Below are 25,802 nucleotides of genomic sequence, written 5' to 3'. Positions count from 1 at the left end.
TTGTATTTATTCAAAGGAGAGAGCCAAGTTGCGCACTTCCAAATTTGTCCTATTAGATTTTGGAGTTAGGGGTGTGGCGGACACCGCTAAAATGGGTGGGTCTAAACCCGGATCGATTAAATGATACAAGTATCGAAGGAATTTTTCATAAGAAAAGCCATACCAGGATCCAATAAGAATTACATAAGCCAGACCCGGTTCATACTCTGTAAAATGATATTTTTAATATTTTTACATGAAAAATTATGGATCTTAATCGGAACTATCCAAGTTTGGTATAAAATTTCATAAATCATACCCGACCCATTTAATAATTGAACCTCATGGATCTGACCCAGATAGTTAATCAGACCCCTTCTTTGTAACCAAACCTTGGCCCTATAGGATCCAGCACAGGTCGATCTTTTTTCCTTTGCCTAGCATAAAAAGAAGTTGATGGAAAAGTTTCAGATATCTAGGGGGGAAGCGGGGCCCTGCCCCACCTCACCCCGTTTGGACCAGGGATGGAGGACATGAAACGGGGATGGAGGTTTAAATCAAAACCCGTGCAGAGATGGAGACAGGGATGAACTTACGCTTTCGTCCCGTCTCGTCTCCGTCCCAATCCCCCGCCTTGCCCCGCCCCACCCCACCCCATCCCCAATCCTTCTTCAGGGATGGCAATGGACCGAGGGAAAATAGAGCCTCATCCCACCTTGCCCCGTTTGGACCGAGGATAGAGAACATAAAATCCGGATGGAGGTTAAAATCAAAACCTATACAGGGATGGAGGGCAGGATTTTGAGACGGGGCAGGAGTGGAGACCTTGTCCCCCGCCCCTGCCCCGGTCCACTGCCATCCCTAGGGAACACATAGTGGCTGACCCCCATAAAAAAAAAGGGGGCCCCATGCCTCCCCCCCTCTTCCTTTCAAAATGGGTGAACACCTTATAAGGTGTTCGGCCTGAACACTGGACCATGCCTCTGTGGACCCAGGTGTTCATGCTAGTCAATTCCTTTCTAAAGGCCTTTTCAAATCATCTAACCATGGTTTGCTCTTAACTAATGATTTTGAAAAGCAAGCTGGGGTTAGGCGGACACCCCTACCAGAACAACAACCGCCCCATGTGGCAGAGGGATTCAATCCTGGGCCTTCAGCTCTTAACTAATGTTAATAAGGAGAGTTAAAATGTTTTAATCCCAACCATGCAAGTTCTTCACCATGTTTATGTATCTCAAATTAAGAGCTTCATCTTCATCTTCAAACAAACAGCTTTAGGGTGCAGTAAAGGCACCTTTTTGTTTTTCTATTCGGTTCTTGAAGAATCTTTCAAGAAATGCACCCAATTAGCAGTATCTTTTTGTGCATCTAAATCTATGCTCATGCTTAGGACTACATATCTAACATGATTTTGCACATTCGATCAAGCATGTATGTGTATGTGCTCAGACTTTTCCTTGCATCTGAAGCATGAGATGTGTGCAGCCGTGTCATGCTTGCTTAAAACTTATTTCAGATGTGGCATGCTAAACCTGTAGTATATATTATGCACAGGTACAATATGCACATACTAACAATATATTTATTTAGCATGTTAGCACACACACACATGCAATTCTATGACTGCATACCAAACACTGCATGCTTTAAAATAAAATTGGTTTTTGTTTCAGAAATATGATCTGCACCCAAAACTCAAAGGAATGGTATTTATTTGTGTGAGTTTTTTCCTTATGTTTACAAGTTCAGTGGAATGGGGTTTGGCACAGTGGCGTAGACCTGTGCAACAACACTCAGGTAGCACTCTGCTCTATTGGATTAGTGGTTGCGGCTCTGATACCATTGTTAAAACCAACAAGCTTCTTAAACTCGATTTGGATGGGCTCATCGAATCAATGGGGCATACGCACTAGAAGGACGGATTGAACCTCCAACCTTATAAAAACTACATGCTCTACCAATTAAGCTATTACAACCCTCTAGAGGCATGGACTTTCACATTACTTCATTAGAACTCAGTTAGTGTTTTCTATATTCTTGCCATGGCAATGGGCCATTATATAGGCAACCAAGGAAGATTGGATTAATTCCACTATTAATCTTGCAGATAATGCCTCATTAATCTCAATAACCTCCTTCATAACCAATAGATAGTTTATACATGCAACCACCAAATTATATTAATATAATATTAATATAAATTGGGAAATAAAACCGACATTGGTGTCCATGAAAATTCCTTAAGAAAACAAATAGAATCTGGTGGTTTGTAATTTATTCCAATTTATACGCAATTATCTAAAATTGACAACTGCATGTGACCATCTGAATAGATGATATCATTGTTGATATGATTGGACTGATACCTGGTACAGTCCTAACAGATGACATATTAGGCTGATCAGTAAGGGTGTAAACAGGTCGGGTAAATATGAGCAAAACGATCGGGTCTGATTTTAATAAACCCATAACTATATCCAACACTGAAAGCAAATCCAGCAACATTGTAGAACATGAGGGCTATACAAACATGACATGGAAAAACTTGGTAAATCCAGAAAGTCTCCCAAACACCATATGCTCGTAGATCATGATCACTGCTTGACTGCAAATGAAACATCGCTCTATGAAAACCTCAACATAGTGAAATTGCGTCTCCAAACAGCAGATATGATTTATTTGATTCCTGCAATAGGCAGCCATGCAAATGTATAGAATAGCACTCAGGATGTCCATAACTCGTACATGTCATTCAACTGTGCTAACCCGATGGCCTTAATCGACATTCGGTACATTTCTTTGACCTTCCTGACATCGCCAGCCCTGTTTGGGGCGCCGTGAGTGAGATCATTCAATCTGTTGGTATTTCCAGCTATTGCAGTTGACAGCATCTTCTTCAGTAATGACTGTAACTGATTGAAAAACTTCTGCTGCACCACTGAAAGATCACTTTCTGAGGCAGTGGCACTTTGTTCCCCCACAATAACCACATGGCGCCCTTCCAGCATGTGCGACAATGCGGATTCCAACATCTGTAACAAACACTGTTAGATGCTCATCCCAGATATCGTGGTATGAAAATAAAATGTCATTAAATTTGTCATACACAACAAAATAGAGCAATCACATCTGGCTCAAGGCTTGACGATGAGAAGGGAATGCAAGATGCTGGTTGTTCTGTACAAGAACTACATATCCAGACAGAGTCATTTCTATTCCAATAGCATACCTATAAATACTACTTACAGCACTGAAAAGACAAGTTGCCCAAAAGATAACACCAGAACTTGAAAATTTACCAATTGATTCTGAGAAATCCAAACCAGAATCCTTTAACAGTTCTACAAAAAGGCAAGGGATATGTTTCCACCCTTAAGAGATCACGAGCATGTTGGCCTACTTAGTAACAAATAGGTAAATAGCCATATAAATTATAGTCCATCATGCCCCCATCCAAGAAGATTTTCCAAAGGCCATGTCATGTGGATCAACAGAATCTCAAATGTAAAACTCTCAGGGCCACATCATGTGGTCCGAGAGGATGATTGATAAAAGTCTGTCCCCCCAAAAGGACATTCCTTAACACTCTACAACACCAAATTTACCAATTTTTATCTACATATATTTTCTCAAAACATATGTCCATCATCCAGATCCATCTTACATGCCTGCAGCCTTCAAAACATTCTAAGATTCCAAGATTCATGCACGCCAAGAAAAAAGAAATCTCTCTCTCTCTCTCTCTCTCTCTCTCTCTCTCTCTCTCTCTCTCTCTCTCTCTCTCTCTCTCTCTCTCTCTCTCTCTCTCCAGCAGTTGCACCCATGTCTCACAACCTTAAAAGAATGAAGAACAATCCAATAATGTGCAAGTGGCAGTTTTTAAGTTCTGATCAAAAAACAAGCACACAAGTATTTATACATAAAAACACGCACTTACTTTTAAGGTTTAAATACGCTAGCATAGGAGGAGAGAAAAATGAAATAAATGGACATAAACAACCCTCCCATAAACCAAAATTCATTCAAGAAGTATCCATATGCACAGCATCAACTAGTGAAAATCCAAACTGTATCTTTATTTTTGTGTTTTATGTAAAGATAGGCAGCCTCAACTGGCAGATTTACAGAAGATTATACTCATAATCAGATAATCTAACTATATGACCACTAGGAGTTATAAATTTCAGAACATACCATATTTTGATGAATGACACTTGACAACCTCAATGCTAGATTGGATCGCTCCAAGAGGATATTAATATACATAACAGAATGCAATTTTGGTCCATAAAAGTCAATAGACTTTTGCCAGCTCCTGTCAGCCAGAGAAGCATATCTCTTAAGCTTCTGTAGATGGTTAGATCTGCTTCTTGTGGCACTTCTAGTGATTTCAACATCTAAAATCTTTAAACAGCAATCTCTGTGGTAACAAGCAAGTTGAAAATATGCAAAAGCAGCCTCTTGTGCTCGTAATTCACCCAGTGACTCATATATACATATCGCCTCTCGAATGGCATCATTAGCTGAAATTTCACGCTTCTTGAGTTCCTTTCCACATGTTTCCCCATCACCAGTAGTGCTGAAATCAACCAACATATCAAGAATGCCTGCATTCTCATAAACCTTTGCAGATGTATCTTCTCTAGCCAAAAGCATCCCAAGCCTCAAATACGTATGAGCGTACTGTGTATAGACTTCATTCCAGAGGCTTGTCGGTTCTGATACAGATGCTTCTTTACAAGAAGTTAATTCCATCCTCGCTGCACAATAATATTTCAGAGATTCACTGTACTCAAACTTTGCGTTCACTACAACTTGCTTGTAAGCATTCCCCAACAGACCATATTTCCTGAGATCATCCATCTTAGATACCATAGCTTCAGCTAATGCTCTTCTTCCATGACCTAGATTGCAGATAATCAATATTATGTTGGTAGTGTCTGAAACTTCTCTAAATGCCTTAATTGCATCTGCAAAAACACGTTCAGCATTTGCCAAGTCCCCATGATCAAGTCTATATCGGCCCAATTCATTGCAGACCCAACCTTTCTTCTTAACTGCAGATTGCATTTCCTGAGCAGCAGCAGAAAGATCACCTATTGCTTTCCATGATGCATCATAACAACATATTGCAGCCGAAAGATTATAGTCCACTTCTCCAGATTTTGGTCCCTTCAGATATGCAAAAATACCACCATATTCTTTGGTCTCAGGGGACTTGTCATTCATGGTCTTCATATCCAATCTGTGTGCAGCTGGTGAGGATGTAGAGTGAATATTGAAGACCTGCCCGATTGGCCCAGGATTGGTAGATGAATGTGGTGTACCACTCTTCTCTGAAATGAAAGCATTACTAGCATATACATCTCCATTTTCATTCTGCAGATCATAATTATCCTCAGGGGTTTCCTGAAATGATCGTGATGGGCTTCTAATGTGCACCTTTCCACTTTGCTTTCTCCCATAAGCAAAAGAATGTACATCTCCACTGCTAGAGCTTGCACTATTACCGCTACTTGCTCTCTCACTCTGGCAGCTGCAGTTTATCAAAGAACACAAGTCACAATTTTGTTTGAAATGTCCTAACTTCTTTTTTAGCCTTTTGACCTCTTTCACAACTTCTGTGGGCATAGTCAGGTCAGTCAGAGGCTCTGTTCTTTCAGGTTGGTCTAAGACTTCATTGCCCTTGGTTCTATGGTATTCAACGTACACATCCCCAACAAGCATCCAAGCTTTGGCCCAGAAAAGATATTTATAGTGAAACTGATCTATGCTAGGATAATCACTACTAGAATTAGAATTGGACATTTTTACACCATACGAAGAATTTCTCTGTTCATTTATTGCACCATTGTCCCTTTCTCGACTTGGTGGCTTACTTCCCATGGATGAGATAAACTCAACATCATCCAAATACGGAGGCATACATCCATACACAGAACACGCTAACTCCACAACCTTAAGTGTTTGATGCAATTGACCATCCTCTTTATATGACTCTCCAAGAGCCAAATACGACTCTCCAAGCAAAAGAACAAGCTTCCACAACTTATGGTCCATTTTTGATCTTGGAAGCCATTCTCGTATATCACAGACTTCAATACAATCAGCATCACCACAGGTACATATGGAAAACTGATGTGCCGCAGAAGCACCATTTGGAATCTCATTACCTTGATCAACCGACTTCCCTTCAGCATTTTGGAGTTGTCTCTTCCACCTGAGAGACTTAATAGCTTGAGAAACATGATGAATTGCAGCTAACTTTGAGGAGATTGGATCAGCAATGGTTTGAACTAATTGTTGAGTTGCTGAGACAGCTAGACTATGAGTTCCACTTGAACTAGATGCAGTAGCTGCAAGATCTCCAGCTTCCATGTCCATGGATGAATGAATTTTGTTGGCATTGGTTCCATATGAGTTTGACTGAATGTTCATTTCATGAAAAGTCTCTGATGTTGAAACATGAAGAACGCTAGATTCTTTAGTTGAAGGTAGATTATTCAAACTGTATGATTGTATTTCATCTTCAATGATTAATTTAGATGCTACAGAAGAAAGTTCCGAGTTCTCTCGTTGCACATCAACTACTGTGGCTCCACATTCTAGAACTGGTTCCATTGTTAAATCAAGCTCCTTGTAGAATTTCAAAATGAGCCTTGCAAACTGTTCATGTGCATATGCTCGAATCACCTAATTAGAATTCAAAAAACAAAAATTAGCATGTTCACAACTTGTTCCTGTGAAGGATTAGGAGCCAAGTAAATTGAGAATATTGCTCTGAAAACAATTAAATCTAACACTATGCTAGCCATACCAGATGCTCTCGACCATCCAGGAACTCCAAACATTTCTTGAATAGTTTAGCACACTTTGTTCTATTATTATGTACCTGCACCGAGTGACATCACTTATTTACAGAAGTTTAAACAAGCAGCAACCACACACACACACACACACAATCCAAAATTACCTTAGAAAGTGATAGCCTATGTGCAAGGCGATAAAGAAGGGTTCCCAGTGAAAACAAGGACTCTTGTCGCCCTTTGCTCATAAAAGTTGGAAGTGAACTACAACTCTCATCATGATTGTCAGAAGTATGGCTTTTTGGTATAACAGAAAGATCAAAAAGTTGAATTATGTCCTCACCAGCACTTTTAAACAGCTGCCACAATAAATCAATCCAGAAGGATAAAATGAACATTGGAGAAAAAGCACCACATAAAATCTAATTTGAAGAAGAGAAAGTGTTGTGAAGAGATAAATCATAATAGACGCATAGCAAGGGTTGAAACATGTACCCAATAAGAGCCAGGATCTTGCTTACAGTTATCCTGGAGAAATCGTAACACAGAGAGACCATTTTGTTGGACAACTTGGGGATGAAAAGCAGTTGTGCCATCTTCAGATATGCCCTTGAGTAGGAAGACATCCTCTGTTTTCAGAAGTTCATACCCTTGAACAACACCATTGCGATGATAACAGATGGCTAACTCAGGCACACTTGCCATAACATTATCAAGCCAGGCTTCGAGCCACATTAATGGAGTGACCTGTCAAAAGCAACAAACCACTTAGCTGAAATGGTAAAAGGTATTCAATATAGACTGGCAGGAAAACAATGAAAAAATAGATGTCAACCTGGCGACTAACATCCCACAAATGCAAGCTGACAGCAGCATATTTTTCATTGATAAATAGAAGTAGGTCACTGCCCAAAAGCATGCGAAAGTTGTGGAGCTGCCAAAACAAGACTCTCAAGAAGCCATCATTACTAAGCCTTCTATGCTTCTCTGGCTCCTGAAATGGTGACCTACAATTCTTATCTACTTCTGAAGCTTTCTTAAGGGCATCACACCTCGTACTCTGCTTACTGCCCCAAAAGGCACTGTCATGATTTCCTTGTGAATAGTCTGCAAGGCCATTAAAACCAGTCTCTCGACTTCCAGCAAGGCCCTTATTAAGAAATCCAGGCTTACCATAATCTGTAGAACTGCTGGAAGAAACAGAAGAACCTTCCCCAGATTTAAAATGTCCAGGTACAATACTAGGGCTTGCATTTTCATCTGATGGCATAAATTGCGAAGGAGGGCAGTCACAAGCCTCTGCTCTAACAGAATGCATTGCAAAATTTAGGAAAAGGGATTGATCCATGGCTTTTGGTCGGTTATTTTTTCTTCTAGGCATATTTTCTCCTTCTTCCACATCAGGACTGTGAACATCTGTTGGTTAGAAAACAAAATTAAAACTACTGGCAACAGACTGCAGACACAGAAGTGGCATACCCGGCATTGAGTACAAGTGTTTGCCCAATACGATGTACTGAAATGGATAGCCGAGCCTTTGAGTAAGGAATCTTAAAGATTTGCTTCAAGATGTTCGCAGGAGCAACAACATCAATCTCATCTCCATACTCCGCAAGCCCAGATACAGCAAGTGCCTCACATTTTCTTGAAAGATTTTGACTGATCTGACCACTTTCCAGTTCTGCAAGTTTCATATAAAAGATCAAGATGAAGATTGTATGAAAGCAAGAAAGCTAGACACTAAATATGCTTAGAACTGGACAAATGTGGAAGTCCCCTAAACCTATATGCTTCCCTCATTGTGACCCTCCCACATATCGTGAATTTAGAAAAATAAATGTGGTCACTTAGAGAACTCATTTGTTTCATTGCAATATGTAAAGGTTAAACATCCACATTTTCCCCTTCTATAATACAGAAAAATGTGCCACACCTAGACCACATGAACCAATTCATTCCAAGCAAAGACCCCATTTACCCGTCTAAAACTTCCCTAACCATGAAAATGTAACTAAAATTTAGTGGCACAAACAAAAGCACAAATGACAATGGTAACTAAAAAGGGATTTTGCAAAGTTCTTTACAGAAGATTTTCATGAGCTTAGCTTCACAAGGCATTCTTGACCAGTGCTTAATATAGTTGAGCAAAGCATGATTTTCACGAGTTTAACCTCAAAAGGCATTCTTGAACAGCATTTACTATAGTTGAACAAAGTTACCTTGAGACAACTAGCTGGGGAAGAACTTAGAGCACAGGAAAAGAAAAATAAAGAACTTTAAATGGATTTGAATGGAAAAATCATTTCTTGAAATAAATTGATTTATAAAATTTTGCAAGAATATAGAATAAATAGTGACAAGGCCTTTACTATGGCAATGAACAGCTTCACATAAATAGTACAGAATAAATAGTGGCAAGTCCTTTACTATGGCAATGAACAGCTTCATATAAAGAGTACATATCTTTGGAAAAGAAATGCTGAAGATGGATTTAGGACATAGTTTTGCAGTTTCTGTCAAATTCTATATGCATTTCAAGATCTGAGACTCCTTTTAATATACTTTGGACAAGATTTTTGAGCATCACATATCATTCAATAGTAGACTCTAAACAGATATTGTAATATCGTGTGTTTTTGCATAGTTTCAAATTCTGCATTTCTGAAATTTTGGCTAAGTGTTTTATAAAGTTGATAAAAATCATGGAATATATTCTCAATTATAGGTGACGTCAGCTGGATCTGGGCGTGGCCCAGGGCCCATTGACAAGACCAAAATGAGGCGAATAATATTTGAGAAACTTTTTGTTTGTAACCTTTAAAATCAAGCGAAAATCGAGTGAAATTCAAGTGAAATTCAGGTTAAATTCAAGCAAAATTCAGAGGCAAAAATCAGGTAAGTATACCGTTAGATGCATCTCATAATTATGAAAATATTGATATTTTGTTTTTCTGAAATAGGTTTACGGTTGGCCCGAAAATCTCGTTTTTCAAAAATGACCCGCTTTTATTTTTACTATTTTATGTATTGGATCGAATCTGATCCGATCTGTTTGATTCGAGTTGATATGGATCTGGATCCAATCCAAGACCCATATTAACTAGGGTCTGATCCAGGTTGGGATCCATATGAATTTTAGATATGGATTTGGATTTTGGATCAGGATCTGAATCCAAAATTCAAGTCCAACCAATTTAAAACTTTAAATTTAATCTAAAAGGTAAATTGAGCAAGAATTCCACGTTGAGAGGGCTTTCAGAGGGGGTGAGACACCCTCAGGAATATTCTTAAAATTTATTATTTAATAATTAAATATTAAATAATTAATAAAAAATATTAATTAATGAATTTTGAAATTTTATTCATCTGCTTAAGGTGGAATTTTGCATTTGTAGAACTCTACCTACTAAGGGGTTCTAGAGGGGTGTCACCCTTTAGATAGATCCCAAAAATTAGTTAAAAAAATGAAATAGATAAATATATAAGATAATGAGAAATAGTTAGGATGAAATAGGTTCCATTTTTGCCGTTTGATCCCACAACTTTTTGAGAGTGCCATAGTACTCCGTAACATTCTTTTCTCCTTGTTTGCAAGTGTGACTTTTGTCTTGCAACTCCCATCTATACACAACATCACTTTAAGTATAGGTTTGTTTAATAAAGAGTCAAGCTTCATCGGCTCTTTCAAATTCTAATATGGTCTCACATGTGTCCTCACTCATGCTTCCCATAAATAAGGAAATGACCTTTGCATGTCCAATTTTTCATTTTTTCATGGCTTTCTTATAATTTAAGAGAGTCTTTTCTCTCTCTTCTCCTTTAAGGACCTCTTCTTTAGTAGTTTCATCCTTTTCGCTAAGAGTCTTTGTAAGAATAGGTTGTGGTTCCATTGAGGAACTAACAACATATTTTCACAAGCCTTTTCTTATTAGAAATCTTTTGATGGTAGTGGCCCATAAGTTGTAATTATTTTCATCAAACTTAATAGGGACTATTGTCACCACTTCCTTGTCCGCCATTTCAAAGAGAAGAGAAACAAAAACAAAAACAAAGGATATACAACAAAAAAGAGTAGAAGGTATATGGTTTGACAATGCTCCACAAATTTGTTATGACAAACTCTTCTACTCTTTAAAAGTCAGTCACACGAGCATCAATCTTCAAGTGAGGCTATGGGCATGCTTCCAGAGGCTCTATCCGATCTTCTCGATCTCCCACGAGTCTCTTGAATACCTCAAAACTATCAATAGAGCACCAAGGATCTTATACCATGTAATGGAATGCAAAGGTGTCACACAATCACAATGACCACTAATAGGTCAATTACACAATCACAAATCCACACAAATCACCCACTTAAGGGCATACAACAAACATAAAAAATAGGATTTGTATTCTCCAAAAGCTTTAAGCAAAAAGCCTTACAACATATGGGGTTTGAACCCCTTTATATACACAAGAGAGTCGTTGGGGTCTTCCCAATGGCTAGAAATGTAGTCATTAGGGAGATCCCAATAGTTTTATGGTCAAATGACCATTATGCCCAATCCTATTCTAGGATTTAAAAAAATAAATGAAATGAAAGAAATAAAAATAAGACAAATATACAATGTATACAATAACCATAATACTGTTATATTTACAATGACTAAACTACCCTTCAACCTTTAACATTGTTCACTATGCATTTTTCAGATGCTTCATATGCAAAACTGGTGGCCATGATGCTTCTGGTATTACTCATGCTCAAACTCCTGGACTGTAAGTTGATGTGGATATTGCAACTAAGTAAAACAGACATGCACAGGACAACCTTTATGGGGAAAAGCAAGAAAGAGGGTTAAAAGATAGCAGGCAACATGGTGAGGACCATTAGCCAATAGCTAGTAAGATAATGGAGGGGAAATAAATTCATCTATTTGGTAGGATTTGCATGTCATAACTTCCTAATTTTTTTCGCTATTATTGGAATTGGAATGACAAGATGCAAGCAATAAAAAAACCTGGGCTTTCACATTGTATATGAGATTAGGTATCCATTTTTCCATAGGATACATGAGAAAATATATCAGCAACGTTGGGTCTCCTAAAACATGCATAATGTTAAATCATGACATTGCCCTCTGCTTATGTTTTTTCTTCCTCTGGTGGTACTTTTCCTTGTCCTTATAAAAGAAGGGTTGCAAAATGTTACCCCCCAAAGAGACAACTTTGTGATATAATTACTACTTTTGGAGCCTAGGTAAAATGTGTAATGAAATATGCGGAAAAGAAATGCATGTCCTACAATGGACATTCACACATAGAAATCAAAGAACAAGTCCAAAAGAGGACATACACAAAAGCCAATAATGGCTAGAAAGCATAAAATCTTATAAATGCACAAAAGGGCTTGAAGAAGCCACACATTACAAAGGGGGAGACCCCACTTATTTATAGGCAAGAGAAGAGTGAGGGAGAGTTAGAGAAAAGCAAGAGAGAGGGACCATTGGGAGTCCCAACAAGGAGTCGTTGGGCTCCCAACGGTCACAATTGTGACCGTTGGGGGCCCAACGACTCTTTGTTGGGGGCCCCCAATGGCTGTGCATTAAATGCATAAAAAGGAAAATAAAAAAAACAGAAAAAGAAATAAGGAAAAAGAAAAAGGAAAAATAAAAGAAAAAGAAAAAGACTAAACTGCCCCTATTGGGCGAGTTTACAAAACTACCCCTTATCGGGTAGTGTATGATAAATATATTTATATATATATAGATATATATATATATATAAATATATATATTACATATATTTTAACACCCTCCCTCAAGCTTTACGGGGATACAACGAAAAGCTTGTTGAGAAGAAACATGAAACGAGGAGCAGCAAGAGCTTTGGTGAAGAAGTCCGCCAACTGGTACTCGGATGTGACGTAGGGCAGTGCGATGGTTCCTTTTAGGTATTCATCTCGAACATAGTGGCAATCCATCTCAATATGTTTAGTACGCTCATGGAAGGTGTGGTTGCTTGCAATATAGATAGCACTCTTGTTATCGCAACACATCTTCGAAGGAATTGAGATGACGATGCCCATATCACAGAGGAGACTTCTAAGCCACACAAGCTCCATGGTTGTAGTGGCCATTGCACGATATTCCGCTTCAGTTGAGGACAATGATACTTTATGCTGCTTCTTGCATCTCAAAGAGATCATAGAGTCACCTAAGAAAACACAAAAACCAGTGGTTGAGACTCTATCATTGGGATTTCCCCCCCAATCAGCATCTTTATAAGCAATTAAATCAAGTGATGATGAAGAGGAAAGAAAAACTCCCTTAGTTATGGTGTTTTTAATATATCTGACAATCCTTAAGACTGCACTCATGTGCACAGTTGTAGGTGCATGTTGAAATTGACTGACGGAATGAACTGCATGAGCTATGTCTGGCCGAGTGATGGATAAGTATGTCAGAGACCCAACGAGTTGACGATAGGGAGTAGGATTCTCAAGAAGTGTCCCATCTTCCAGCCTTAGCTTTGCATTGATAACCTCAGGGGTTTCTGTCTTTTTATCATCCGAAATTCCAAACTTGGCACAAATGTCAGCAGCAAGTTTCATCTGAGAGAGGATATACCCTCGGGTTGAATATGCAACTTCAATACCTAGAAAATATCTTAAGAAACCAAGGTCAGACATGTCAAAATTTTCTTTTAAAATTTTCTTAATATCATGGATTCCTTGCTCATCACTTCCAGTGATGATCATATCATCAACATATAGTAGTAAAATAACTACAGAGGACCCTGCACTTTTCACAAATAACGCAGTGTCAGTATAACATGAACGAAAATTTAAGCTAGTCATTACATTGCTAAATCAGTCATGCCAAGCTTTTGGAGCTTGTTTCAACCCATATAGTGTCTTTTTTAGTTTAAGAACTTTGTTTTCACCAATAGATACTCCTGGTGGAGGATCCATATAGACCTCTTCACTTAGTTCGCCATTGAGAAATGCGTTCTTAACATCCAATTGATAGATAAGCCATTTTTTAATGGATGCAACGGCAATAAGAGTCCTAACACTAGTCATTCTAGCTACAGGAGCAAAGGTCTCCTCATAGTCTATTCCGTACTCTTGAGCATATCCTTTGGCTACCAACCTAGCTTTATAACGTTCTAATGACCCATCACTTTTAGTTTTAATTTTGAAGACCCATCTACATCCAATAGACTTCTTTCCAGTGGGTGATAAAGTTATTTCCCAAGTTTTAGCCTTTTCAAGGGCATTAAGTTCAAGTTTCATGGCTTCAACCCATTGAGGAATGTTTTTGGCTTCATTATAGTGTGATGGTTCATGATAAGAGTGTAATGCAATTAGACATGCCCTATATTTAGGTGTTAGGGATTCATAGGAAACAAACCTATTAGGAGGATTGGAGATTCGGCTAGATCTCCTTAACGAGGTTTCTTCTATGTTGGAACTTTGAGAATATTTTTCTAAAGCACTTATGGGAATTTCTTGACCACGCCTAGCATAGGTTTGAATTGACCTATTTTCAACATCATTACTTCCATTTTCAACATTACTAAGAGGAGTATCCTCTAAATCATTAGGAATATCCTCTATGTGAGGAGTCACATCTTCTTGAGAGAGAAGATCAAATAAGAAAGCATATTCGCTTTCATCAATATTTTTATTTTTCTCAAAGCCGTTTTCATTTTCCAAAAAGGTAACATCTTTGGATACATATAGTTTGTTGCTTTTGGGATCGAAGCACCTAAAACCTTTTTTATTTTCTCCGTATCCTAAGAACACACATTCGATAGCTTTGGGAGATAATTTATCTCTTTTATGTGTAAGGACAAAACACTTACACCCAAAAATTCTTAATCTATTAAAATCGGGTGTTCTTTCAAAAAGTTTTTCATATGGAGATATATTTTGAAGGGATGAGGATATCATTCTATTTATCAAATAAGTGAAGGTTAAGGCGGCTTCGGCCCAATAGCATTTTGGAATTTCTTTGGAAATGAGAAGAGTCCTAGTGGTTTCCAAAATGTGTTTATGCTTTCTTTCGGCTAGACCTTTTTGTTGGGGAGTCCTAGGACATGACCTTTGATGACAAATTCCATTGGTTTCCAAATATTCTTGAAATTCATTTGATAAATACTCTCCACCGGAATCGGATCGAAGAATGGAGATATTAGTTGAAAATTGATTTTTGACAATCATATGAAATTTTTTAAAAAAGTTAAAAACTTCGGATTTTAAATTGAGAAAATAGATCCACACATATCGAGTGAAATCATCAATGAAAGTAACATAATATGAGTATCCTCCTTTTGATATGACCGGAGAAGGACCCCAAACATCCGAATGAATTAATTCAAAGGGTCTTTTTGACACAAATGTTCTCTTTGGAAAGGGGGTGGATTTCATTTTTCCAAAAATACAACTTTTGCAAACAAAATGTTTCTCATTACAAAATTTCTTTCCAAAAGGAAAGGAGTACATTTTTGAGAAGCTTGGATGTCCAAGTCTTTGATGCCAAGTTTCTATATTTTTATCTTGGACATGATTACAAAAAGAGTTAGTGGGAAGTTTCAAATTGGTCATGTAGTAGAGATCTCCCCTCCTATGGCCTTGCCCAATCCGCTTCCCGGACTGGAGATCCTGTATAAAGCAATCCTTGGTTTAGAAGGAGATTTCACATCCATGATCACATATTTGAGAGACAGATAAAAGATTTAAATTAATTTGAGGTATTACTCTTACATTTGGCACAAAAAAATCTTTTGAAAAATCCAAGGTTCCAAAACTTTTAACTTGTAAAGAGGTACCATCGGCGGTGGAAACAAAGGAATTTTTGGAGTTGCTACATACATTGGATAGTCCATTTTCAATAGGGGTCATATGAAAAGATGCTCCAGAATCAAGAATCCAAGAAGGCGTACATGGAGGAGAAGAAGAGGCAATGGTGGCTCCCGAAGTTGATGGCGATTTGAGTAGAATTTGAAGTGCTTCGGATAGTTGAGCAAGGGAGAAGGACTCTTTCCCTTTCATTGGCTCCTCCTTCTTTTGGGGAATTTCTTCAATAGTAGCAACTTTACCTTTTGGAGACTCATTTATCTTTGGACAATTACGTCTTATATGACCCGGTTCTTGACAATGATGGCAAATAGCTTTCCTATAATTGCCATTATAGTTATTTTGCCTCCCAAAGTGTGGAGGCTTATATGCTTTCATATGATTGCCGGGTTTAGACACGGCAAGAACTTCATCTCCTCCTTTAATCATGCCAAGACGTGTTTCTTCTTGGCATATTTCAGCTATGGCATCTTCCAATGGAAGCGGTTTTGATCTATGTAGGAGGGAGGACCTAACTTGTTCATATTCGGGCCTAAGCCCATGTAAAAATTGGAAAAAGTGTTCTTTCTCCATTTGTTCTCTTCTCATTTCAACATCCTCACTCGATACCCACTTGGGTTCAAGAAGGGATAGCTCATCCCATAAAGGTCCAAGAGTGCTATAGTAATCTCTTACACTCATTTCACCTTGCTTAATGGTACGGATTTTTTCTTGGATAAAGAATTGACGAGCAAGGTCTTTTTGGGTATACATACCTTTCATAAAGAACCATGCTTCATTTGCTAGGCGGAATTTAGCAATGTTGGCGCAAATCTTTAGCTCCACGTTGTTCATGAACCATGCAAGAATTTTTGCATGCTTACTTTCCCAATCTTCAACCTTGGATTGGTGATCTTCAATAGCCTTCATGCGAGCATTTCCTTCTAGAGCCTTTTCTTGATCACCATCTATTTTCGTAAGTTGAAGTTGAGGTTCCCTAATGGTGCCCATCACATATCCCCAAAGCTTTTTACCTTTGAGGTTGTTTTCCATGGCGGCGGCCCACATCATGTAGTTCGTACCATTAAGCTTGAAGGAGAGATCAATCTTTTGTTCTCCTTTCATTATATAATCAAGAATGGAGGATAAACAAAGAGAAAGAGATAACAAGACAACTAGCTATATGAATCAAGAGCACAACCAAGGCTCTGATACCATGTAATGAAATATGCGGAAAAGAAATGTATGTCCTACAATGGACATTCACACATAGAAATCAAAGAAAAAGTCCAAAAGGGGACATACACAAAAGCCAATAATGGCTAGAAAGCATAAAATCTTATAAATGCACAAAAGGGCTTGAAGAAGCCACACATTACAAAGGGAGAGACCCCACTTATTTATAGGCAAGAGAGGAGTGAGGGAGAGTTAGAGAAAAGCAAGAGAGAGGGACCATTGGGAGTCCCAACAAGGAGTCGTTGGGCTCCCAACGGTCACAATTGTGACCGTTGGGGGCCCAACGACTCTTTGTTGGGGGCCCCCAATGGCTGTGCATTAAATGCACAAAAAGGAAAATAAAAAAAACAGAAAAAGAAATAAGGAAAAAGGAAAAAGAAAAAGGAAAAATAAAAGAAAAAGAAAAAGACTAAACTGCCCCTATTGGGCGAGTTTACAAAACTACCCCTTATCGGGTAGTGTATGATAAATATATTTATATATATATATATATATATTACATATATTTTAACAAAATGCTCTACTACGATGCCAAGACATGCACACGGAGACATGGCACAACATGGCAACAAGCAGTACAGAACAAAACTTTTGAAAGTTATGAAATGGGGTAAAGTTACAGATATGAACTCAGAATTAGGTTTTTCATATCCAATATCACAATTATCATTACAGGGTAGGACAGATCTTTGTTGTCAAAGGCAGTGCCTCGCCTAGGCGACCTAGGCGCAGACCCACTGCCTGGGCGACTAGGTTTGGGCGGTGGGGCCCTACTTTACCGCCTAAGCGCCGCCTAGGCAGGGATCGCCTAGGCGGTGGAACCTTTTTTTTTGGGTTAAACCCTGGGTATAAAAAAGGGTCATTCCCCTTTTTTTCAACCTTTTGTTTCCCTCTCTCTCTCTCTCTACCCTTTGCAGCAAGAAGGAGAAGGCTGCGACCGGCCTCTCTCTCTCTCTCTCACTCCCTGGGTTTTCTTCTTCTCTGGCCCCCTTTTTTTGCTTCTTCTCTTTTCTTTTTTCTTTTATTATAATATATATTTTTGGTTGACTATTTTTGAGTTATATATCCGTGTATGTAATTCATATATGATTTGTTTGACTGTTCTTTTTCACAGTTCACACTTCACACTTCACATGCACCCACACACGCAGCTGCTGATGCACACATATGTCTGTTTTCTGTGTAAATATATATACATATATATATTAACATATAATAAGCATATATTATAATATTCTGTATTTCAGTTATATATTATATATTGTGTTTCACTGAATTTAATATGCATAGTATATATATTATGTGCTTGTGTGGTTCATATATATATATATATATATATATATATATATATATATATATATATATATATATATATATATATATATATATATATATATATATATCCAATGCACAAGTACAAGCCTCTTATGGGCAAAAACAATACACATGAACAAGGACCACTTACGAGTTACGAGTCTAAATACAAAACTCAATCTCAAATGCCTCTTATGAGTAGGAACATAAAAAATATAAGAATTTATAACAAGCATTCAGCAAGAAGGGGATTACTTCCCTTTTATATAGAGAAGAGAGGTCATATAGAGCTCTTGGGAAACACCCCAACAGCTATAAATATAACTGTTGGGACATCGGGAACCACCCCCAACAGCTCTAATGGCTAAGAACCATTATGTCCTTAGCTAAAAATAAAAAACAAAACAGAAAATAAAAATAAAAAAGTAAAATTACTAAAGTGCCCCTAATGGGCACAGCCTATTACACAAAGTGAAGTGACAACAATACCCCTAATGGGTATTACCTATTACAAGTACAAGAAAAATATATATACATATTTATATGTATATATTCATATACAACCACACCTATATATGTACAATTTAACCCCCCCCCCCCCCTCGAACTTATAATGATTAAGCTTGAAACTACAGAAGAAGCTCATTACATAAAATGTCTTCATAAACTTCATCTAGTTCTTTTATTGGTGCTTCTTTAGAGAGTGTTCAATCATATGCTCCATTACACAAAGAATCTTCAATATCATAAATTTTTGAAAACCTATAAATAGAGCTAACAAAATATCTCAACTATACACATATATATCATAAGAAGATTTCAAAAGATAATTATATTAGTTATATATTATAGAGAGAGGATGGTCAAGCACACAAATATACAATATATAAAAAATATTTAATAAGTCAATTTAATATTTTTCAAAATCATTTAAAGTAAAAATTAATTTTGAAAATCATTAATTTCAAACACAATAGTCATTAATCACTTTAATTATTCATGAAAATCATGCACACATATATCTATCACAAAAGGCACATTAATGCATAACAGACATGTATTTTCATCATTATCAATACTACGAAGAAATAACTCGCAAAGGAGTATAAATAACAAATCATTTTTACACAATAGAAGATAAGAAAATATTTCAATCACTCAATAAAGATTTCAAAAAAATCAAATACACAGATCAATTTCATTTTAAAAACAACATTAGCTATACAACTAAAAAAAGGTCACTTACAGATTAATTTTAAAAGATAACAATGAAAATCTTTCAAAAACACATGCTTAGAAAACTAACTAATAAAACCAACATCTCAAAGAAATATCACAAAGGCTACAATGAGATATTAATAAGACAGTGGTCACTTATGGACCATGAGATAAATACAAATAACTCACAAGGTAAAAATAATATATCCTTCATTAACAAATGCTTAAAAAGCATTAATTAAACTTACGCAAAACACGTAAGACAATCAACCATGGAACAAATTTTAAAATATCCTTGATCATGCAATTAAAGTATATTCAATGCAAAATAAATGAAAATATTTCAATAACCATTCTTCATACAAAAGCAAATGAGTTTAGAAAAATTATGAAGAGATTTAAAAAATCTCATATAACACAATGGATGATATTTGTAAATCTTAACACTAGTTTGACCACCACAAGCAATCACCACATTAGACCTTCAATCCTCAAAAATCAAGTGTATCAGCGACTAAAAATAAGAGTATAATCATAATGTCACTAAAGGGATAAAACAAACATACAAAAATATAAATAAGCACCTTTTGTCTACATATAATGACACTCAAAATAAGTATATCAACTACTAAAATAAGACTATAATCATAATGCCACTAAAGGAAAAAACAAACATACAAAAGTGTGAATAAACATCTCTTGTCTACATATAATGACACTCAAAATAAGTGTATCAACTACCAGAACAAGAGTATTATCTCAATGCCACTTATAGGCTAAATAAAAACACAAGAGTGTGAACAAACATCTCTTGTCTACATGTAACGAAACTTAAAACAAGTATATCAATGACTATATCAAGAGTACAATGGGTGAACATAACTCACCACATTGAAGAACAATATCTCTTGTCTACATATAATGACACTTAGATATGAAGCATAACAGGAGAAAACACAAGAGGTAAAAAGAGCTTGTAATGAAAAACAAAGTAATTTCAACAAGAAGAAAAATATCAATCTTTTGAAACACCATTGTTTCAAAAACATAACTACCATCATAAAGATAAGATTCGGAACGAGGAGATACGTAAGAAGGTAGGCGTTGCACCCATTGAAAATAAGATGAGAGAATCGTTTATGGTGGTTTGGACATATTCGGCGAAGGCCTAATGATGCTCCAGTTAGAAGGATGGAGAAATGGGAAAATATATTAGTTAAAAGAGGTCGGGGTAGGCCTAGGAAGACATGGATGGAGGTGATAGGAAAGGATATGAATGCTTTGAACCTCACTGAGGACATGGCATTGGATAGAAATGATTGGAGGAGAAGGATTCATGTGGAAGACCCAGAATGATTTTCTTTTTTGGTTCATATCGCCGACCCCAATTGTTTTGGGATGAAGGCGTAGTTGTTGTTGTTGTTGTATTCTTTAATAAAGCAGTAGACCATTATCATAGGCTTATAAAGGAAAAAGAAAGGAATAGATTATTATGATAAACCTACAACTTGGGCTGCAAAAGCAATGGTGGGTAGGCTACTCTCACCCACACTATAGTTTCAAACAGCAAGCCTAAATTGCAATGTATCCTTGTGCAAATGCAAGGCGTTAATCTTCGAGAAATTAGAATTTGTGCAGTTCCAAACTATATTATAATAGTACCACAGGAAGCTTTACAAATTTAACAGTGTACTGGCCTACAAGATCGTATACTAATTCTGTGAACCAAATAGCGACTGCATTCCTCTCTATGCAAGTTAATGAACAACAGAATCATCTTATACAAACATGAAACTGTTCCTAGATGTACTTGAGAGTTGAGACTAACCATACAAAGTAGATTATTTCCAAATTGAGCAAAATATTAAGTCATTTTATATCATTGATTGCTCTTTTCTAACTGCAAACTCAAAAACGGTTAAGTAATCGAAGAATCTATCGAGATGATAGCAGAAAAAATTGGCGAAATCCGGTAATGCGCACGCAGACGCGCTTTGAGATTCAAGTGATCCGAGCGGGATTCGGACTCGTGTGAAAACACGAAACAAGCAGAGGCGGCAGATCCCGTACCTCGATCGCACCCGGCGAAGACCTTGTGGGGGAAATTCGGGGGCAGAGGGAGGTGGTTGAGGTCGGTCTCCGTCGGAATCAGCCGGTACCGAGGCGCGACCACCCTGAAAAGCGGAAGATCGAAACTTAGAAGAAGAAAATTCGAGATAGAGAAGAAAGAGAACGGGCGGGTGAGTTTTTTTACTTGATGTGGGAGGGGGAAGGGGGGAGGAGGGCGGTGTGGAAGGGCTGGTCGGTGGGGACGGGGAGTGTTCCGCACAGGAAACCGCCGGAGGGCTTCGGCTTCATCACCTCCAGCGTCCCCACGCACTGGAACGCCTCCCCCGTCCCCACTCCTTCTCCTCCTCCCATCTCTTCTTCCTCTCTTCCTCCTCCGTGAAACCACTAGGGCTTCAAAGGGATCCTCTTCTTCTTCTTATTCTTCTTCTTCTTCTCCCTGAGGCAAGAACTCGAGAGATCGCATCGCCCTCTGCAGAGAAGCGGTGGTGGTGGTGAGGAGTTGGTGGTGCTGCGTCTGATGACCGATCATCGTTGGAGGGCACCAAGGCTTTGGTCGTGGGTCCCATGAAAGAACTCCAGTCGAACACTCTGGATGATGGATACTGGACAGATTGGATCTGTGACCCGATTCAAAATTTTCTCGAAGTGAGGAGGCCCAAATAAGCGAACGGGGTGTGGACCTGGATCTCGGAGGCAGTGTTAAAATCGGTTCACCAGGTGAATCGGTTCCTTAAAAGAAAACCTAAATACTAAATCGAATCTGAATTTTTACCATCAGATGAAACCGTGTCGTTAAGAAATAACAAATATTTAAAAATATTAAATAATTTTTAAAACCCTTAAATATTAAAAAAATTGAATTGAATGGGTTGCAAATCAGCCCGTTTTAAATCCTCATTGGGTCCGATTCAATCTGATTCGGCTGATTCACACCGATTTTAACAACATTGCTCGAGGGACATCCACGAGTTTGGGTTGGATATGACGCCGAACTTAATCCGTTTAGCGGGTGTTTCGATACCGAGAATAGAAGTGTTAAGGCTCTGTTTGGAAACTAACCGTAACCGTGGAACTGGTATGATTTTGTCCGGTCTCAATGCTACCACGGAAGTGAGGTGGTAATTGCCAAAATGCTACACCAGTCATTAAGGGTGGGCAACTGGGCCAAGCTGACCCGGCCGTCATGGGCTGAGTGTGGGTAAAAGTTGTAGGATCAGGCTCGTTAGCTACCGGGCTGAAACCTGGCCCATTATACATGTGAGCTGGATTTGGGTTGGCCCGCAAGCTACCAGGCCAGCCCGACCAAACTGAGCTATTTATTAATTATTAATAATGTAAAAATAAAAATAAAAATAATTAACTCCGCCTGTGTATAACTGTTTAGTTATACACTGTCGATCCCAAGCCCGGATAAAAGAGGAGGGTTGTGGCAGGCCAGTCACAGCAAGAATAAAAACTTAGTCACATCCTATGAATATGAATCAATATGAGAATTTCGTTGAGGTGTTCCCTACTGAGTGACGCGATGTACTCTGTAGGCCCGAAGGCAGTGATAAATGGGCAAGGGTTGTTAGGTCGTCGCCTAGAAATGACGCGTCACACCGGCGCCCAGGTGTGGTGTCAAATAGGCAAGGGTTCCCTCACTTTGTTGGACGGGTGGGGGTAAAGAGAATAGTTCAAGACCATAAAATTAGGTTAGTCACTTGGAACATAGAGTCTTTAACTGGTAAGTTGGTAGAGTTAGTAGATGTTATGTGCAGGAGAAAGATTGATATTTTATGTTTACAAGAGACCAAATGGGTAGGTGAGAAAGCAAAAATGATATAACCTTGGGGATGTAAGATTTGGTATACAGGAATAAATAGGAATAGAAATGGAGTAGGGATTATTATTAGTCGTGAGTTTATAGATAATGTAGTTAAGGTCTGTAGGAAGAGTGATAGGATTTTACTTATTAAATTAGTATTAGGTACGGATATTATTAATATTATTAGTGTTTATGCACCTCAAGTAGGTTTAGATGATTTCATTAAGCATCAATTTTGGAAAGATTTAGATGGAGTAGTACAAGAGATATCTTATGAAGAAAAGTTTTTCATCGGCGGTGACCTGAATGGACATGTAGGCATTAGTAGGGATGAATTTGAGAGTATCCATGGAGGCTATGGTATAGGAGAAAGAAACGAAAGTGGAGAAAGGATTTTAGATTTTGGTTTGTCCTATGATATGATCTTAGCAAACACTTGGTTTAGGAAGAGGGAGTCTCACCTAGTAACATTTAAAAGTGGGGTTAATACGAGTCAGATGGAGTTTTTCCTACTTAGAAAGAGAGATAGGGGTTGTTGCATCGATTGTAAGGTTATATCGGAAGAATTTGACTAGTCAGACCATCTCCGAGGTAGGAGAAAGTTACATTCGAGGACAAATGATGGAATACTTTTAACTTATACATATTATATATATATATAACTCAATGACGTAGTTTTTCATATTCTTGTTCATTTAAATTATGTCATTTACTTTGTCGGTGCGATGTAATGTGTACAGGGTACTGCTTATGCAATTTATTTAGCTGATATATAGTTTCGAACATCATGCATCACTTACATAATTTATTTAGCCGATGTGCGGTTTTGTACATCGTGCATTGCTTACACAGTTTATTTAGTCAATGTATGTTTTGTATATCATGCATTGCTTATGCAATTTATTTAGTCAATGTACGGTTTTGTATATCGCGCATCACTTACGTAATTTATTTAGTTTGATATGTGGTTTCATATATTGCGCCTTGATTTATGTCTTTTACTTTACCGTTGCGTTGTGATGTCCACAGGCTTATGCTTTAATATATATGTATTCTATATATATATATATATATATATATATATATATATATATATAACTTTATAAAATACACAATTTTGCGTACTCTTGCCCACTTTATATTATGCTTGCATGTATTTAAAGATGCAGATTTGCGCATCCTCGCCAAGTCATTGTTTTTAAAAAGGATTTCACACGTGAGTTTTCAAGATTGTACTATTCGTTGTCTCAAAAAGCAAAAACAAGTATTTGGCACATGTATATTTGCAACCAAACTTTTTTTCTCAAACCTGCATAACGAAAAGGATTTGACTACGTAGCCCTAAGTGGTACGTACGTTCGGTCCTTCTTTTTGGTATCCGAAATAACTTGAATATTCTCTGATCTAAAGCATAAAACTTTTAAATTTCTAAATAAATGTTAGGATTTTTTCTGAGAAGCCGATATCCCTCTTATCGTAGGTGTACTATGAGACATGCATGACATGTTAGTACTATGATGATTAGACGAAAGGTTTATGGTAACCTCGTAGTGTAAAAATACACAATGATAAAAAGAAAATCACATAAATGTTGATAATCGCCTTCACAGGCAAAATGCTCAAGTTGGTTTGAAAGACCAAAGCATGTACAATGGGTCATCAGTTAAAATAGAACTTGGCATACTCATTCATCTATTTGATTCTGTCAAAAGAGATGATGGGATATTACAAATACTCTAATGGATAAGTTGTTAACAACTACGTTCCTCAAGTAGCAATGACTCGATGTTCTCGGTCATCAGAATTAGGAAACTAGGCTACCAAAAATTATCTTATGTAGTAGATCTCAATGACTTATGCAGAAGTTCGGATGTATCCTCTTGAACAAGTGGCCTCTCAAGAATTCTCTCTTGGTCATTGATCACCCTCTTAGGAGCGGACTCAACTAGTTGTCCATGATATCAAAAATACATAGAATAATAAACCACCGGGCAATCTCAGTTGTTTCTACGTTTCTCTTATGCGTACCTTCTGGACAATTAATATTGAAACAAGATTATCATGCTCATTTTACTTATTCTAAATTGCATATCACGAAAGGAACAATGCATATGTTAGTCTTGTTCTGAACTTTGATATCTATGCACCTACCAGATTTTTATAAGTCTGGCCTGTTTTATGAGGTGCAAGTGATGATTAGGTCATTATGACAGGCAATGATGTGATGATATCAAGATTCTACTATTTCTCTAATGTTTCGCTCTTAAGCACGTTTTGTATTTTTTCATAAGGATTTCTTTTGAAATTTCTCTTTTGTATAATTTTTAATTATCAAAAACCTTATTTTTAATTTATGTGTTCTCAATGCTTATATGGAGATACAAATCTATTGTGTAAAAGAAGGTTCACCAGTAATGCATTCAAGGTTCATTAACTTGTTATTTCAAACACTATTTTTTAGCTCAACTGACATTTTAAACTTTGAAAAAAGATTGATTGCAAAGCATTTAAATTTTTTCTAAAATGATTACAAGTTTGGGATTTTGGG

The 25,802-nt window shown here is 37.5% G+C and overlaps 1 protein-coding gene across 2 annotated transcripts; it reads right to left on the bottom strand.

Moving 5' to 3' along the window:
- Positions 1 to 2,297: 2,297 nt before the first annotated feature.
- On the bottom strand, positions 2,298 to 21,963 carry LOC149817137 (uncharacterized). Of its 2 annotated transcripts, XM_089986615.1 has the most exons (9): positions 21,632 to 21,963; positions 21,448 to 21,551; positions 8,265 to 8,466; positions 7,621 to 8,191; positions 7,281 to 7,532; positions 6,953 to 7,144; positions 6,797 to 6,871; positions 4,174 to 6,672; positions 2,298 to 3,011 (listed from the first exon to the last, which is right to left on the bottom strand). In XM_089986615.1, exons 1-9 carry the CDS (start codon positions 21,796 to 21,798, stop codon positions 2,703 to 2,705), a joined length of 4,371 nt encoding a protein of 1,456 aa, XP_089842741.1. In that variant the 5' UTR covers positions 21,799 to 21,963; the 3' UTR covers positions 2,298 to 2,702. The 2 variants fall into 2 exon arrangements, with proteins under 2 accessions (XP_089842741.1, XP_089842742.1); XM_089986616.1 differs by lacking the exon at positions 6,797 to 6,871.
- Positions 21,964 to 25,802: the final 3,839 nt, after the last annotated feature.

Source organism: Nuphar pumila, chromosome 14, assembly GCF_984573655.1.
Source record: "Nuphar pumila chromosome 14, dmNupPumi1.hap1.1, whole genome shotgun sequence".
NCBI classification, from domain to species: domain Eukaryota; kingdom Viridiplantae; phylum Streptophyta; class Magnoliopsida; order Nymphaeales; family Nymphaeaceae; genus Nuphar; species Nuphar pumila.
The sequence above is the reverse complement of the archived record's forward strand: the minus strand, read 5'-3'. Positions and strand labels throughout refer to the sequence as shown.